The 18,292-nt window shown below is 39.4% G+C and overlaps 2 protein-coding genes across 3 annotated transcripts; both read right to left on the reverse strand.

The window, feature by feature from the left end:
• Nucleotides 1-278: 278 nt before the first annotated feature.
• Nucleotides 279-5,874, reverse strand: adm2b (adrenomedullin 2b). The gene is made up of 2 exons (XM_077569654.1): nucleotides 5,546-5,874; nucleotides 279-1,382 (listed from the first exon to the last, which is right to left on the reverse strand). Exons 1-2 carry the CDS (start codon nucleotides 5,650-5,652, stop codon nucleotides 1,028-1,030), a joined length of 462 nt encoding a protein of 153 aa, XP_077425780.1. The 5' UTR covers nucleotides 5,653-5,874; the 3' UTR covers nucleotides 279-1,027.
• Nucleotides 5,875-9,486: 3,612 nt separating this feature from the next.
• LOC144054327 (MOB kinase activator 2) lies at nucleotides 9,487-17,590 on the reverse strand. Of its 2 annotated transcripts, none has more exons than XM_077569653.1 (5): nucleotides 17,252-17,590; nucleotides 12,554-12,693; nucleotides 12,383-12,479; nucleotides 11,151-11,275; nucleotides 9,487-10,087 (listed from the first exon to the last, which is right to left on the reverse strand). In XM_077569653.1, exons 1-5 carry the CDS (start codon nucleotides 17,326-17,328, stop codon nucleotides 9,831-9,833), a joined length of 696 nt encoding a protein of 231 aa, XP_077425779.1. In that variant the 5' UTR covers nucleotides 17,329-17,590; the 3' UTR covers nucleotides 9,487-9,830. The 2 variants fall into 2 exon arrangements, with proteins under 2 accessions (XP_077425779.1, XP_077425778.1); XM_077569652.1 differs by lacking the exon at nucleotides 17,252-17,590 and adding an exon at nucleotides 16,751-17,209.
• Between the last annotated feature and the right edge of the window lie 702 nt (nucleotides 17,591-18,292).

The raw sequence follows: 18,292 nt of genomic DNA on the forward strand, positions 1-18,292 counted from the left end.
TCCAAATGAATTTTTGATGTCTATAGCCGTCAATGGCAGTGAATGAGTTAATGGAGGGTGCTGGCAATTTGGAACATTGGCACATTTGCAATGTCATAATGCACAAATTTGATGCCAGGAGCTTTGGAATTTCCTCTTGGTGAGTGCGTGTACATGTGAATAAGGGTGTGTTTGTGTGAGAGAAAGAAATTGTCCCAATTATAAATGTTGCTCTTATCAATCAAAAACAATAACATTGCAACACAAACAAGATGTAGAAACCATAAAACACACACAGGGGATTTTCTGGTGGTTTATTACATAATATGAAGGGAAAAAAAAGTAAACTAAGGTAAACATCTCTCATAACAGAAAAACGAGGTTTCAGTAATGTGTGAACATTTTAAAGTTAAATAACAGTGCTTTAGAAGTCAAACTTAATAACAGACCCAATTCAGTGCTTGCAACTTTTCACCTCAAATAACACTTAAGTAATCCTACATGCTTCAATGAAAATGGATCAAAGGCTTACAGTGTTAAAGCCTTGAAAATCATTCCGTCCACTCATTGCAATAAAGAATGTCAATTGCGTGGATAAATTAGGTTTAATTTCCATCCCCAAAAAATTTTGCAAAAAATGTGTGATTCTTTTGTCTGTTATAGTGTGTGCGTGCGCAAGTGTGTTTTGTTTTGTGGTTCAAAAGCCTCTAGTCTTGTCCTCCTCCTAAGGCACAACTTTAGGTACACCTATGCAATCTAAGGACAATCTCAAAACTGAGCACTCCAAGCATGAAAGCCATTTTGATCCTAGTTATTCAATTAGTTGTCACATGGGCCAAGAAAGAATGTGTTGGCACTCTAAATACTCTAAATACCAATTCTACTGGAACCAGGAATTGTATTGACTAAGTCATAATCAATGGTTATTGTTAGAGAGCAACGGGTTGGGGAGTGTGCACTGAAAACACTTGAGCGGGTCGAATAGAAGTTCATCCAAAATGGAGCACAGTTCTACGACGAATATTAAAATCTCAACTAAATGCAAGTCTTAGCCGTAGCTGTGAGGACTGCGAGGGTTGATGGGGGAGGAGTCTTCCCTGCCGCTGCGTCCAATCAGCTGGTAGAGACGATGGCTGAGGTTCTGCACCTGACAGGTGCCCAGGACGCAGCCCGCCCTCATCAGCTGCCCGTGGGCCCTTCGGCCGTTGGCGTGACGACGTCCTCGGTACCTACTTCTAGCGCCTGGCCGTGATTCATGCTTCAATTCGGACCACCTCAGCGGGGGCTCCTTCGTTAGGAGGACCCGCCAGATGAAACGGCTCTCTGCCAGGATGATGGCGTCGTCATGGGCGATGGCGTAATGGGATGTAGGCGGTGTCATGTGTTTGGAGGATTTGGATGACCTGGAAAACACAAAGAGAATCTTTTTGTCATTTTAATGGTGCCCAGCACAAACTTGATTGTGGCAAGTGGAGAGTTTCAAATAAAAAACGCCGGTTTCACCCCTCAACACAAAATTGGGTAGACATGTCTATCGTAACAACTTGCATGAAAACAGCCATTGGTCAGCCATTTTGGGCAAATTCCACAATTGTACATTGACGGACTTAATGAATTTGCCCAATCCTAGACAAATTGCAAAACTTGTTTGACTATGCCATATAAATGCTGTGGGCTGGGCACAGCATGGTATTAAAATGTGACCGTTTTCGCCATGAATGGTGCGGTAGCTTGGGAAGTAAGGTACGCCATAGTGAAAGAGCTAATCCACCTTGTCCAACCTGTCCAACCCATTTTCTGCTGTTAAAGGCTGCATCCATGCTAAGACTGAACATATTTGCTGAAAAGTAGGTTAAGGACATTGTTGAGGCCACACTTAAAAAAAAAACTAATAAGCTAACTCAAAGGAAACAGTAAAGGCTAACACCTCTATCATGCTAATGCTTCAATTTAGAATAGCAAAAACACATTAGCGATTTGTTGGCAGCTCACAGGTTTGCAAAAGTGGTCCTATTGTTTACTGATAGAAAATTAATGGACACAGATATCACATTTTATATTTGTTGGGTCCAAATGCTCAACGTAATCCATTTGAACTTTTGTCATGTTGCTGCTTGATATAGCTTATCTTGCTACTTCGGGTGTTAGCATCAGAATCCGAATGTGCACGACAGTCGACAACCAAAAACAATTATACTCTAATTAAAACATGATACAGTAAAACAAATATATACTGTATATATATATATAAAGTTATTTTGAATAGGGAAGCCGTCCTTTTTTTTATGTTGATATCAATGCAAGCTATCTAGTATAGAGTGTTTCCCACGCCATGTTAATACCCACCCAAGTAAACTGGCAAGAAGTTTTCAAGAAAATGTATCAAATATCTATCTCTCTCTATATATATATATATATATTTTTTTTTAAACGTGTTGCAACGGGATATACCGCATGTAATGTTAGTTCCTCGTCATTTTGTGGATCGTGAGGCTAGACGAGACGTAGTAACAGGACTGAGATCACCCACCCTAGTGGATTTCAAATCTGTGGGAAACACTGAATTCTATGATTGAATTATTCATGTTTGTTCCAAAGTACAGTAAACACCCCGGTATTTATTGGTGATAAACACCACCCACAAAGTGTTGATAATTGATTCTAATAATAGTTTAAATCCCATATATACTACAAACTATTATCCTAATTTTCTGATCTGTCTTCTTGTTGCAAACTTGGGCACTCACTGCCAACATGCACACACGCATAAAATTCATGTGCATTTTACCCATCATGAAAAAACTAATAAAAAATAAACAGTAATATACCCTACTTTTCCACTACGCAACTGCCCGTACAGGCTCGCAGGAAAGCACATTCCAAATTTTGGAGCTCCAAAATTTCACTTCTCCACATTCCTGGTAATGCTCCATTTGTTATTTCCTCTGTCACAGTGCTTAATTACAAGAGAATATGTCCATGTTTTACTTTCTTCTTCGCCTTGTACAGTACTTGTTGTTGCCAGTGACGGTATTGTGTTAAATCCGTCACGCTCACTTCCATCCTCCACTTTCCCACCAGCCGCTGATCTTCAGCGGACCCCCTGCGGTGCAAACTTTTATGAAACTCGTTTTTTCTCCTCTTACGTAATAGTTTGAGAACAAGTTCTCACCGTGCAACATTTAAAAACAAACCAGGAACAGATTTTTACAAACATAAATATGCGATTTATTTTTCAATCAAATGTTACATTGTTACTTATTGAGGATACTAACATAATAAAATATGTTGTGGTCTAACTTGTCTCACTGGGAGGCTTTTTTCTTCCTTTTTTTCTTTTTTTTTTTTTACTGTGAGACGGACCCTCGCTAAGTACATGTGTCCTTGTCCCAAATCCCGTTAAATCACCCTCACCTCCGTCTCACCTCTGGGCCTCTGAAAGGAATGACCTCATTTCTCATTCTCACTACTTTGCTGGGCTCCACTGCAACGTCTGAGAAGCTATTGTGATTGTTTGTCACGAATCCTCTTGATTGCATCCCAGTAGCCATCTTTGTTGACATTATGAGACAAGTACTGTAATGTGGCCAGGAGAGCCACAGTCGGCAATGCACTTTCAGCCATTTATTGTACAGACCAAACAGTCGAGTACGAAATGAGATCACTCACTAGGAGCTGCTGTAGGCCACAACTCACGCCCAGACGCTCACGCACAAGTTTACATGGAGACTTTTTAATTATTCCAATTGAAATCGAATGACGATCTATGGTCACCTGTTTACTTCATGTGACATGATCCATTCCGATCGCCCCTCCTTTAATCAGATCAGCCCCATGGCAGCTGTGTGTTTATAAAGATGAAGTTAATTCGTCATTTAGCACAGTAGTTGTTTTAGCTTAGTTTAGTTTGTTATTTAACTGTTTACATGACGCTCGTTTGGATTGACAAAAGGAATATGCCACCAGTGTGATTCCGAAACCGGTTTAGGGTTTAATTCCATTCAGATTCAGCCTTTTCATTCCGATTGAGGCATTTACCGGTATATGGAGCATTTTTATTCTGTTCGGCCGTTCTGATTCATGACGTCACCAGTTAACTCATGATTAATCGCAAATTCGATATCTGTTCTAAATGTACAATGAAAACAAATATTAGGTTTTCATACTCTTGTTAACAAAAGTGAAAAAAAGGGTTAAACTAATAGAAATAGTCCAAATTAATTTTTGACGTTTTTAGTCGTCAATGGCAGTGAATGAGTTAAAAGGCATACATCCAACACAAATACTATACATTACATACTGTAAATAAACTTTTTTTTCAAGGTTTATTTTTTTATATTTTCTTCCATTTCATTTTGGTTTCAATACTGTAGTGTCATGCTATTTTTCATTTTTTTTAAACACACGCAAAAATAAAATGGTGCTGTTTATTGGGGCTGGAACAGATTGATAGCATTTCAGTGGGGAACAGTGATTTGATTTACAATAAGTAAGTAAAGTGTGGTACGATCTTTTTTTCTTTCTTTGTTTGTAATCAGCTTTATTGAACCATAGAATAAGTACAGAACAGTATACCCGAATTAAACAAAATGAAACCTTATGTATTAATATACTAGTGTAAAACATAAAGAAAACAAATCAACAACACAAAAACCAACAACAAAACCAATACTGCCTGGGGTTTCATATACATCCAAATAACTTTTTTACTTTATTTATTTTTTACAAATATTTTTTGTTTTCAGAGCCTTTCTGTTAAGAGAGTAATTTCTAAGTTTAATATAGGTGATCCTATCAATGTTAAAGTGTGTGAAGGTTTTTGATTTCTTTACTTGCATTTATGAAGAAAACATTTTGTCCTAAGGGTGCGATCTTGGTCGTGGAACAAACTATGGCTAGTTCCTGATAGTAAATCATTTAAAAATAGGCTACATTGTAACTACATTTGACTCATTTGTGTTATTAAAAACAACATTTCAGTGTATCCATGTGAAAATAGAAGAGACACCAAAGAACATCTGGAAAATAAAAAATGATTTAAAAAGAGTGCCTGATCATAAATGCTAATAAATAAATTATATATATATATATATAGATAATATACACACAATAGTAAGATTAAACTAAGTAAACTAAGATTAAGATTATTCGCATTTAGTTTTTGTAATATAACGGTGCTTTTTAGTTCATACGTGAAACCACAAGAAATAACTAAAAACACTCGGAAAATAATCGTCTTAAAATAAAGCGGCATAATTAGAGAAACCATTTTTGGGGTCCTAACCACTAGTAACCAGGTAGTCGTTTAACGTTACATGTACTTTACTGTTGTTGTTGTTGTTGGTAATTTACTCGAAATATAATCACAGACGATCAAAACTACATTAACTAAGAAAAGCTATTAAAACACATCGAGCTAATATTTGTTCCTATATTTGCTCATGGTTACGTACACACGTCACAGCTAGGTGCGCACTTGGCCAAGACAAACGGTGATTGTCCTTTTCATCGCTGCCTCTTTTTTTATGACGGATTAGTGGCGACGGTGTGAGCTGATAAATCTTACCTGTGTCTGGTACTCTGGAGGTTGTGGCTCAATGGTACCCGAGTCTGGGTCTCCAAGGGCAGGAGGCCGAATAGAAGACACGTCCACGCCGTCAGCAGCGCACACATGACGGCGTAAAGGAGTCACAGAAGCCTCTTTGTCGCACTCGCACTGGAGCAAGGCAGCTTGTGCGGATAAAACAACAGCAATTGTACCACGAGTTACTTTGAAGAAATTCTTGTGTTTGAAAATGTGGCTTCTCACTAGATGACAAGTGCTGTTTTGAGGGGGAGCAGCTGGAGTCATTTGTGTTTCTTGTTTAGAAAGTCTGATTGAGGAGGGAGCAAGAGGATGAGGACTGGAGGAGGAGGAAGAATGCTTACTATGTCCTGCAACAATCTTTTGAACAACACCTGTACAAGCTTTCTACAACACCGGCGTCATATAGTGAACTGTGCATTGAGGTGAGTTAAATCACACTGAAGTAACCAGGCATTTAATTTAAAAGTTGCATTCAATAGATAAAGCAATAGGGATGTTCAAAGCTGGAAAGTTTTCATGGGAATTAACTAGAGCTGTCAAACGATATTTTTTTTATTATCACATTTTAGAATTTTGATTAATCACGATTAATCGCTTAATTAAAAAGGCTTTTTTATCAACATTTTTTGCATGCCAAATTTGAAGAGCACCGGTTATGTGTTCTTTTGAAATTTAATGTTGAGGACGTTTTCAAAAAAAAATTTGACCCACTGCACATGCTCATCCTCGTCTTTTTCTAATCAGTTAATTACTTGCATGATTTAAAATGAGGAAAAAATGACCCCAATATTTTGACATGAACAAATATTCTGAATGTCATACACAAACATTTATTAAATGCCTTACTTTAATGCCTGTAGTTATGTTTATTGCTCAAACACAACCTGTGCTACTTTTAGCGTAACCATCCGCTGTCAGCTAAAAGATATGCGGTCAAAATTAATTGTGTGATTAATCTGCGTTAATACATGATTAATGCGATACGTTTTTGTGATTAATTAATAGTTAACACTTTAACTTTGACAGCACTAGAATTAAAACAAACCATTTTGCTACCTCTAGCCAAAAATGACTTTAAAGAAGTGAAATTAACTTGACCCACATTCTCATGAACTTGTGAAACCAACATGTGAGCTTAACAATAATAAAGCCACTGGGAGGGCAGCATGCAAGTGTTTTGAAATGTAAGTTTTGCTTCTGCTCGCCAACCAGTTTGATGACGTGCTTTTTGGTAGGTTTTAGGTCAGCAGAGAATTCCAGCCCACCCCAGGTTTGATGTCCTAAGGCCTACAAACTTTCGCCCTGAGAAGGTAATAATGAGTCTATAAAATGTACATAAAAAGGTGCAACCCATGAAACGAGAGGACTGGAGGCGGCTACTCTTTATTTATGAGGGTGACAAAAAGTGTTAACACGTTTAGGTTGATTCTCAGCAGTAGTTTCCCGTTCAATGTTTTAGTAGCGAAAGGAGGACAAAGGTGACAACACGCATGTGACAAGCTCAGACTGTGAAACAGATTTAGAAGAACGTCCTGTACTCTCAGGTGGTTAATTAAACTGCTAAATTGTTGGGTGTCTTTGACTCAGCACTTTACAGTATTACACTCGCAAGCTCACTTTCCATTGCCGTTAGCCGCAGCTCAGGCTAAACATATGCCACAAAACTCATCCAACAAAATATACGAGCAGTGTTGGCATCTTAGTGTACCTTACCCTTTGCATAAGAGGACTGATTCCTAACAGCATTTATTCCGAGTTGTTGGTCCTCTTTTGATTAGTTTGTTTTTTGAAACAACCCTCCTAATAGCAAATATTGGACATTTGATTATTTTGTCACAAGATGAAACTGTGACACTATTCATAAGTAAAAGTACGCAAGTATGCGTCAAGCTAGGTGGCGCTATTGAGTGATTTTTTTTTTTTTTGTGCATATTTCCATTGGTTATCATTAGTTCCAGTTTTCCGTCTAAATCAGTGGTGTCCAAACTCGGTCCTCGGGGGCCGGTAGTCCTGCAGGTTTTGGAGGTTTCCCTGCTCCAACGCACCTGTTTCAATCAACAGGATTGTTATCAGGCTTAGTAGAGCTTGCTGATGAGCTTCAGCTGTGTTGGAGGAGAGAAATATCCAAAACCTGCGGGACTACCGGCCCCCGAGGACCGAGTTTGGACACCACTGGTCTAAATGAATAGAGGGTACTGCATGCCTAGGTGGTGCTGTTGAGTGACTTTTGTGTGCATTTTCTCATTGGATATCATTCGTTCCACTTATCCATGAATGGAGGGTACTTTCAGATAACACTTTTCCACATAAATTTCAACTTGCTTCAAAAAATTCACGCATCTCAGGTTCAAGTGTTCTTTTTATTAATTTATCAACTAATACTTTGTAATTTTCACATAATTTTTCTTTCAATTTGCTTCATAAGCATTCATCTTAGCATTCAGCTATTAGCATTCAGCATTCTCACGCAATTTCTGCAGAAATTGCACTTAGTCTAGTTAGTTTAATAATTGATTATTCTGTTGATGTTATTTTTCACATTTACTGCTTGGTCTGAAACAACTGTTAGAAAATAAGCAAAATGTTGATGTTTCTTTTCCTTTTTTTTCTTTCTTTTTTCTTCTTTTTTTCTCTTTTCCTAATGTTTGCACTGTTAGAGTGACATGTTATATGTATGTAAAAGATTGAATTGGATATACCGTTGTTTTTTTTAACTTAATTTTATATTGATACTCGCGTGAACATATTCTGTATGCAAACACGCTACATGTGTCACTTGGTTGTTTTGTTTAGTATTTCTATTTTGAAAAATAAAGATATTGTTAAAAAAATAATAATAATTTCCACAGTAAAAGCAAATTTTGAAAATGTCTTATTTTGGTAATTAGTCTGCTTTCATGGACGACTACAGAAATCTGAATATATTTACTGATGAGAGGCTGAAATTCCAATGAATTGAACAATTTTAAAGCACAACTCAAGTCACAAATGTTTTTGCAATATGCCACCACTAGTCTAAACATGATATTGCATTTGATTTGTGGAATAAGAAATAAACAGATTATTTCACCCATTTTCAGCCATCCGAGGTGGCTGACATTTTATGCCACACTGCCCCCTGCTGTCGACTGAAATTGACGCCAGAGTGCCCACCAGCTCACGTTGCAAACGTCACGTGACCAAACCCAGAAAACAGGTGAGCCATGACATCATAGTTGGACAACATATTTGGACATTTGCAGTTTAGAGTTTAGGACATTTCAATTTGGGCGTAGGAATTGAGATGAGCATTTCTAAATTTGTTATTGATGAAAAAGATTAATTAGTAGGTTGGTGTCTTTACATTAACACTATTAAACACCGAAGACAATTTTGCGGTGTACACTCCCTTCTGTTTTCTAGTTTTCTGTTTTCTTTTATTTGCTGTTGTGTTATTGTTGTTTCATTCTACCACGTACTTCCGGCGCAATAAATACCAGTTCTGCTTCTAAGCTTATCATCAAACTCAGCCTGTTTTCCATCACTGGTAGCATTCATCAGTACAGGAATGCAAACATACAACTCCAGCATCACTGCTGATAAAGTAATACATACAATAAAAACTACTGTATATAGAAGTGTCGCTGTGTGATTGGCTGCTGACTATTTGAGGATTACTGCTGAGGCTTTTGCCAGGAGGTGGCGCTGTTTCTCCAACAGTGAGCAATTTGAGGCAGCACAGCCGCGCAGTTTCCTCCCATATCTCAAAAACATGCATGTTAGGGTCACTAAAGACTCTAAATCGTCCATAGGTATGTGATGGTTGTTTGTATGTTGCTTCTGATTGACTTACACGATATCCTAATGATGACAAACCCTTATTGTAAACAATGGATGGATAAATGACAAGTTTGATCATATGACATTTCAAAAGGCTAAACTGTTATTTACATATTATTTATTTTTCAGACACGTGTTTCTGGCACAAGTAGAATACATACAAACACAAGTCATTCCATACATCATTCAGCAGAGGATATACTGTGTGTGTATCATGCGTCTTGACAATCTTGTATCATACTTAATGGCGGGAGTACATGTTCAACACAATTACACGTTTAACTGGATTGTCAAAGTCCGTTGATTCTGTGGGTGTTTTTTTCTTTCAATTAAATAACATCGTGGCTTTTTAATGACCAGCAAGATTTCAATCACAGCATCAACTATACACAACAGGAGCCTGATACGGCTGACCAGGGCACGGCTTTCAAAGTAATCCTTCATTTCATTTCTTGTCCAAGGTTCCTCCTTGCAGTCCCAGAGCCGAGATAAGGTCCTGCAGCGGTTCAGTGTCCTCGGCATCCAGCAGCGCGTGCTGCCGGCAGAAGAGCGTGAGGTGCGTGAAGAGCGTGTTGAGGTGCGGGTGCAGGCCCAGCGCGTGCGTCTGACGGAAGTGGGACCAGTAGATGTGGGCCAGAGTCCTGAAGAGCAACAAAAACACCTTCTGCACCAGGAAGATGAAGCCGGTGGGAAACACTGAGCCTGAAATTGAAAGGTGAGTGCTTAAGAGGGATTTTTGGCAAATTTCCTGGTGCTGTGTGCGCCAACATTTATCGAGCCGAGGCACGCATGTTACATTAAAGAAATGTCATCATGGCACACCATCAAGGAAAAGTGTAAATACTGAATATTGATGAGCTTACTCACAAAAGTAATTACTCTGTGAAATATGGGCCTGTTTAGTGTAACTCAAAGCTATTATTATCCTCAAACGTTGACGTCCAGCCCACATCACGTTGGTAAAAAAGTTTTGTGATTTATCATCTTCCATCTGTCGGTTCCAATTGGGGCTCATAATAGGAGTTCATCAAAGTCCTGGAATTCACCCAAAATGGTGCCTTCAAAACAAAATGGCTGACCGCGCACAAAAAAACATATAAATATATAAAGCATTGTTTATTTATTTATTTATTTGGGCTGTTGTTGTAGTAGAGTATATATATATATATATATATATATATATATATATATATATATATATATATATATATATATATATATATACGATTGAAAACATACATTACCACCCAATTTCGTGTTGAATGTCAAAACTAATTTTTAGTGTTGTTCCGATACCGATACTGGTATCGGCAGAGGCACCGATACTGCTTTAAAACAGTGGTATCGGTGAGTACTAACAAGTAACATGCCGATACCATCAATTCTGACGCTAATATAGGACTTTGGATGGAGCATCTTGTGTCTTGCTCATACACGACATTCACTGATGTGGGACATGTTCACTGCATGCCGAGCTAAGATATCCTATTGGCCCTTGAATGTTCTGAACCAATGGCAGAACAGCTTTTTCATGTTGAGAAAAGAAAAACCTAGGTATCGGCCGATACTGCAAAGCTGGGTATCGGAATCAGTATCGGGGGCCAAAAAACGGTATGGGAACAACACTACTAATTTTGTAGGGCTATTTTTATTTATTTTCACTGATTGAGTTGGTGGTTTAAATTGAGGATGCCTGAAATCCAAACGGTGCTTAAAAGAGAGTGAGCAAGGCATTAAAAGTTGGCGCGTGCGTTCAGGTCTTTACCTGCTTTTGTGGGGAACACCTCTTCATCTGTGAGAAGGTCCTGAATGTAGGACATGGCATAGTCAAAGTACAGAGGAGCAGAACATTTCAGCTTTCTGCCATGGTCGTCAGTCCAAACATAAACTCTAAAAAAAAAAAAATCAAGGAGAGAAAGCATAGTCAATAAAGAGGACATATTTAGGAAAATTGATGGCTTATCTTGTACAAATACTGTAGTTGGGTGTGAAATGAAGCAACCAAGTAAATCTTTTATGAGCTGCCTATTTCCCAAATTGTGCCTTGGAACAAGCTGAATAGTGACATCACAATTTAGTTAGTATTTGTGATCAGCAAAATGTCAGCTGCTTGTATGCTTCACTAATTGTCAAGTGTCAATTTCTGCATTTACTATCTTTATGGGGGCTTGTGCGCTCTGCGGTTTGCAGTCTTTTTTAGACTCAGGGTTTAACAAGCAGCTATTCTTTTAATTAACTTAAAAAAATCATTTCAACCCCCAACATTTTTAAACATAAAAAAAAAGTAGTTGAGTCAGCAAGAGCCAAACAGAGTATGCCGGGATACACTGTGTTTTAAAAAAATATATTTTTTATTATTATTAGTATAATTATCATTCATCTAGGGCATAAGTGTCCAACTCAAGGCCAGAGGTCCAGATTCGGCCCTCCACATTATTTTTTGTGGCCCGCGAAAGCAAATCATGTTGTGCATGTCTATTGCTAAAACATCAACATTGCAAATTGTCTTCACTTTTAATAACATATATTGGAAGTTTTTTTTTTTTTTAAATCTCACTTTTAACATCGAGTAATAGTTGACCAAATTATTGTTTTTTTGTTGTTGTTATTGTTGTTGGTTTCTGATTTCAGCGAGCATACATTTATATGGGTTGACAGTCATAATGGATCTCCGAGGAAATTTGCTTGACATTGTTGAATTCGGGCATTTCAAAAAGCACATAAAAATTGCAAAATAGTAATAGCTGAATGTAGATTCCACACCAAAACTCAAATTTGTCGTGTAAAAAGCGGCCTGCGAATAGCCGGGGGTTGACTGCATTTCTCTTTAAACTGTTCCATAACGCTTCACTGGGTTTCACCTTCTTTTTATGTGGCGGCAGCAATACACATAAAACACACACGACTTTTAAAGGTTCACCTCACAAAATAACGACGGCATAAATAACCATATTATCTGACGGCTCCATTTCGCAGCGCCGTGCACCATTAACTCACGTGTCGCCTGGTCCACAGGCGGTCGGGCAGGTGCTGGGGGTGCAGAATTCTGACAGCGCGCTGGAGAACAGGTTTATGTGCTTGAAAAACGACACGGCTGCGGAGAGAGGGGCGAAAATGAAACAGCGCATCATCTTTAGTCAGCGTGTCGCTGAAAGTGAAGTCGCTCACTGTTGCTGGCCAGCCACTCGGCCTTGTCCACGCCGGGCGGGAGCGACGTGAGCGCGCACATGTCCATATGGTTGATGTGCTGGCACACGTGCTCCTGCTGGAGGTACGGACGTGACTGCAGGATGTTGTTGTTGATCCCCCTTTGAAGGACAGAGCAGGGGTTACGATACATTTCACGCTCTGGAGATAACTACACATACTGTACATTGGCAACTGTGCAGTGTGATGTGGGCACTCAGTCGAGAATTCGACCTTTCCTGCATTTCTAAATTCATTCTGCTTTCCAGTTATTAAAGGGGATGTCAACCTTCCCGAAAAAAAGCCCCACTGGTCTAAATATGGTATTCTGGTTAATATTGTGTTAGTCGAATATGAGTTAAGCAGCAAAATCCAGACGTTTTTATCCATCTCAAGGTGCGGCCATTTTGCCACCTGCTGTCGACTGAAGATGACATCAATGTTGATCCGGTCTCAGCTAACAACCAATCACCTTCAGAAAAGAGGTGAGCTGTCATTGGTCGTTGCCTGCCCTGACTGTGATGTCATCTTCAGTTGACAGCAAGTGACAAAACAGAGATGGATAAAAACGGCTGGATTTTGCTTCATAACTCTTATTCCACAAAAATAATATTAATCAGAATGTCATGTTTATACGAGTGAGGTTACGTATAACATATTATTGTCAAGAATTGTTTAAGGTTGACTTCCACTTTAAGGGACAGCTGTAAAGCATTCACGTCCAATTTCTACACAAATTTTTGTTTCGAGCCAAAGTCTGGAAAACAAACAAATTCATTGCGCAACATTAGTGACGTCAAAACATCGTATGTCAGTACTGTCGTAAACGCAGTATCCCCTCTGCTGTAACAGTTGGCAACATTTGAATACTGCACATGCAAAGCACTGAGCCAGGCTGCAGCAAAGACAGGCTTTTACACATCATGTTGCAAGGATGCAAGGATGGTGGTCTGCCTCGCATTCAGCAGATCTGAGTTTGAATCTCCATTGGTTTTTCTCCAGCTTATTCCCCAAAAGATTTTTGAATAGTTTTTGTCTATAGATGTAAATAGTTGTTTGTCATTTTGTGCCCAGTCATTAACTGGTGAGCAGTCCAGGGTGCACGCTGCCTTTTGTTTAAAATCAGATGGGCTAGACTAGATGGAAAGTGCCAAGTGGATGGATGATTTAATACCAAGTACTTTGTCATTTGTGGTCCTGTTCAGATTGGTGTGGAAAATTCTGTACTATTCTTGTAGCCACATAAGGACAAAAATTTTGGCTTTAAATATGGGATCTGCCAAAGTGATTGCAACGTAAACAAACAAATGGGAAAGGCCCTGGGACTGTAAGATGCCTTGAGATAAGAGTGTCTTGACTTAGTAGTGTTTCGAAAAATACTAGCTGTTGCTTGACCAATTTTTTGGTTTTGCGATATGAGCAAAATCTGAGTACGTTCAGACCCCCACAACTCGATGGCGGCATCGCACTTAACAATCAGGCCGCTTCAATTCACATTGGTTTCCTTGCAGTGGAAGGATAATGTCAGTTGGTGGCAGTAATGTGCCATTAAGCCTGTTTTGCAAGAAGACTCACAGAATGAGAATAAGGAAGGATACAGTACATTAGACACATACGTGTTTTGTGTTTTCATTTTCTGTATTTGCAGGTAATGTGGATAGAACATTAGTTTTTTTAAATTCCATTTTTAACTCATTTGCTCCCAAAAACGTATAAAAACGTTCTATTTTAAATATTGCCACTGTCCCCCAATTTTTTGGGGTGTGTGTTTATATGCTAGAGCATACAGTAGACTTTGATGCAGCCTCTGACCTGAAGAGGTCGCTTAAAGCAATGGTAGTTATTACAAAAAAAAATGGCCAGTTGGTAGCAGCAGAGTATAAGAGATCAACCAGGGCCGCGTTGCAACAAGCTCTTTTCCCCAGTGTTTTCAACTGGTTTGTGAATAATGTTGAAACTTAGCTATATTCTAATGCTAATTGCTGCAAAACGGGAACAGATACAAACACACTTTTTTTTCTGATGAAAGAAGAGACCCTAATCTTTCTTTTGGTAGGGTCCATGTTTTTATAGAAATAGAACACAATATTCTGTGGGCTTTGCAAAATCAGTCAAAATCCAGTAAAACAGCCGGGAGCGAAGGGGGGTTGCTTCAGTGAAAACGGCTGAGAGTGAATGGGTGAATAAGTACTACTGTACAGTATAGTGTTTAGTGGAATGTTTCTTATGAAAAACAAGTGTAAAAATCACATTCTGGGTGTTTTGTGGGAGTCTGGAATAGTTTAATTGCATTTCGATTTATTTCAATGGAGAAAGAGGATTTAAGATAAGAGTGTTTTGAGATACAAGCGTGATTATGTAACAACTTAAAATCGTATCTCAAAGCACGCCTATTGGTGACATACACTAATCAACTGAAGTCGAGCTCTATCTGTTGACTTTCAAGTTATGATCTACAAATCTAAAGGGACATTTAACACTGTATAGTAAACTACTCACCTTTTGAAAATGTGTGAGAAACATAATGGACAGTAAAAATGTGCTGTTTGGTGATAAGTTTTACCGTTCATTTCCAGTTGGAATTTGAATTTATCCGCGGCCCTGTCCACTGTCCAAGTAAATTGAGTTACAAGCTTTAATTAAACTCGTAAGACGAGGTACCGCCGTAGTTGCATTATTTGCAATACAATCATGCAGCTGCCGAACTGCTTTTAGACAGCAGCTGGTCGTTTCCTTGTTCTGACCTCGCCTTGCTTACTATCTGTTCTGCGGGAGCTCTCGCTCCCAGAGAGAATTAGTCTAATGGTCCAAGCCCAACGTGAAGGTCAGCAAGGTGGCTGAGAGTGTGATTAATCCACATTTCCACCAAGCAGTGCCGTTCAGTTGTGTCAATGCGCGTTGCCACTGTTAGATAGCATAGTAAATGTTTTGACATCATATCAGCCAGATAACAAATTAACTATTATATTTTCTGATGAAGAAATACTACAGTGTCAATAAAGACGATCCACAGAGAACATCGTGAGTGACAAGAAGACAAAAGTACTGCTTGATTGCTATCTAGCAGACGTAACAATGCAGATCGACGGAATTGTTGGGATTCTTCACTTTAGTTATGTCACACATTTGTGTTGCTAGGTAGAGTTCACACGGGACTCCCATCTCGAAGTATTCAATTCACAATTGAATCGCAGTGCTGTTTTAAATACAAAATCTCCAGGGAAAAGCATTACCTGTACCTATATAGATTACATTTTGTATTGCTATTATATATATATTATATGATAACACTATATGGTGCCAACGGTTGCCAAATCAAGTAATAATTATCTTTTAAAAAAAAAATCCAACAAAAGTGCGCTCAGAAAGGTAGGATACATTACACAAAAGGGGCTGGCAACTTTATCTCTATTTTTTTTCAATTTCCTTGATTGATTTAGGGCGAAAGAAATGATTGGTTAGTTTTTCCCATAGTTAATCCATTAATTATTGTGTTTTAACTCTCAGGCTGTGTTTGTTTCATTGGTACACCAGAAATGGTCATGGGAGAATATGACCCTCATCAAGATAAAAAAAAAAAAAAAGAAAAAAAAACTGAACTGTAAACCAGACATTTGTGTGTCTATGCCAGGTTCATATATTTAACAACCCCCCCCCCCCAAAATAAAAACATGACAGGCTTGAATATGTTGAATATTATGTTTATCGACCCTAGAAAAAAAATATCGTTAAATAATTTGAATAAAACTGTTCTGCTGGCTTCATTTTTCACTTTTCTCAAAAGGAACACACAAAAAAATCCAGATCTTGCATTATGTTGTAGATTTTGTCATGTTTGCCCATGGACACAACAAATCCCTAATACAGTGTTATGATTATTTTAATATCTATCCATCTTTTTTTTTTTATGCCGCTTTCCAGGTGCGCTGGAGCCTATCCTGCATGTTTTGGGGCTGTAGGTGCAAGCCAGAGCAACCGCAGAAAGCCCACGCAAGCAGGGGAGAACATGCTAACCCCACACACAGTCCACAGAGGACGAGAATCGAACCCAGAACCTCGCAACTGTGACGCAGATGGGCTCCACCATCATGTCAAGTTTAACAGACACGCTCGATGCTTCAGGTAGGTCGTCCCTTTTCTTCACAGTCATGCTGATGTAATGAAAAAAAAGCGTCAAACCTGGGATCTCTTGACTCTGAGGCAGATGTGCTAACCATTAGTCCACTGTGCCTATTTTGGTACCCCTTAGTGGAAATTCCCTTAAAGAACTGTGCTGCTTGGTAGAAGGAAATGGAGCGAACATCCTGTCCTGCCTGGTCTTCTTTTCCTTGAACCCCTTCAAGGCCTCTGGGCCTATAGAGGTGGTCTACACACAAACGCACAGTGGACCCACAGATGGCGTGTTTGTACATAAACACTGGGCAAGTGGAGGTGACGCGTGTTTATCTTTGCCTGCTGTCCTGTCGCCGAGGCGGAATCAACAGCATGTATTCAAAGAGCAAACATTTGCGCAACAACTTCAGCTCGCTGCTTTCGCTTTGCACGACTCGTCTGCCCGAGGAATCCACTGATGCCATCGCGCAACTATGCGACACACACATTAACGCTCTTATCTGCAGAACATTCTTGCTTCTTTTTTTTTTTTTTTTGAAAGCGAGAAAATGTTAAAGCGCAACTTACAGTTTGCCATCGCAGACGTCAGGAGGAGCGTTGCCGTCCACTTTGGTGGCGGTGGGGTAACTATGGCAACCCCCCATGGCGGATAGCTAAGAGCAAAGCCAGCCCCTAGTTTCCATCCCGAGCACGCTAATACGCACGCACTTTTACGCACAGCATATTCTAACACAACTTTATGGATCCACACAGCTGGAAAGCACTCAGCTCCCCCCTTTTTTTGACAACTTTGTTAGCTGGGGGGGAAAGAAAGAAAAAGTAATCCCAGGAGTTGAAGATCGTTTCCAGCTGTCCGACTTCAGTCGTGTGTGTGTGGGTGAGCGGTGTGTGTGAGTGAGTGTGTCTCTTTGTCTGGAGTCCCACGCCCCACAAGCGCCGCCTCCTCAGCTATGAGCGGACAGGCAGGTTTCACCAACACTAGTTGAAATACTCCACCCCTTCCCCTTTCCATAACATGTGTGTGTGTGTGTGTGTGCGAGGAGCAGATGCACACAAAGTAAAGGCGACTAAAAAGAGAGGAGGGACAAACTGCCCACAGCAATGAGTGCTATTTGTAAAACTTGATCTGATGATGGCAGCGCGGTGCCCTAGTGGTTCGCAGGTCTGCCTCACAGTTCTCAATTAGGTGTTTGAGTGAAACACCAAAAACAAATTCTCACACTGTGACAAAACATAAAGAGAGATGATAGATTAGAAGAACAGATTGGAACACAGAAGGGGCTCATTTGCATGAGATTGGGGGCCGCCCCCTCAAAACAGGCTGAATTCACTATGGCAAGAAAACGATACTGTAATTTCCCTGCCCATGACTTTTGGCTGGGTGAAGAGCCTCCATTTTCAAGTGAGTGTGACCCAATTTCAATCCATTTGAAATTTAAACTGTACTATATAATCTACACAGCTATGAGCACATCAAACAACAATTTAGCTCGGCCAGATTGTGTAAAATGGGACACCTGGGAACTGTTTAAAATAGTTTTTTTTTTAAAAAAAAAGAAAAGGGGGGGGGGGGGGCAATATGTAAGCATAATATATCTTAACTTTTCT

Source organism: Vanacampus margaritifer, chromosome 6 (assembly GCF_051991255.1).
Source record: "Vanacampus margaritifer isolate UIUO_Vmar chromosome 6, RoL_Vmar_1.0, whole genome shotgun sequence".
Lineage (NCBI taxonomy): Eukaryota > Metazoa > Chordata > Actinopteri > Syngnathiformes > Syngnathidae > Vanacampus > Vanacampus margaritifer.

Coding starts and splice junctions, on each gene's coding strand:
- adm2b (XM_077569654.1), bottom strand. CDS start 5,652: ATGTGTGCGCTGCTGACGGCGTGGACGTGTCTTCTATTCGGCCTCCTG. Junction 1,383..5,545: donor CTCCAGAGTACCAGACACAG/GTAAGATTTATC, acceptor TGTGTTTTCCAG/GTCATCCAAATCCTCCAAAC.
- LOC144054327 (XM_077569652.1), bottom strand. CDS start 16,983: ATGTACAAACACGCCATCTGTGGGTCCACTGTGCGTTTGTGTGTAGAC. Junction 12,694..16,750: donor TCAGAGTCAAGAGATCCCAG/GTTTGACGCTTT, acceptor TGTCCTTCAAAG/GGGGATCAACAACAACATCC. Junction 12,480..12,553: donor CGAGTGGCTGGCCAGCAACA/GTGAGCGACTTC, acceptor CTCTCTCCGCAG/CCGTGTCGTTTTTCAAGCAC.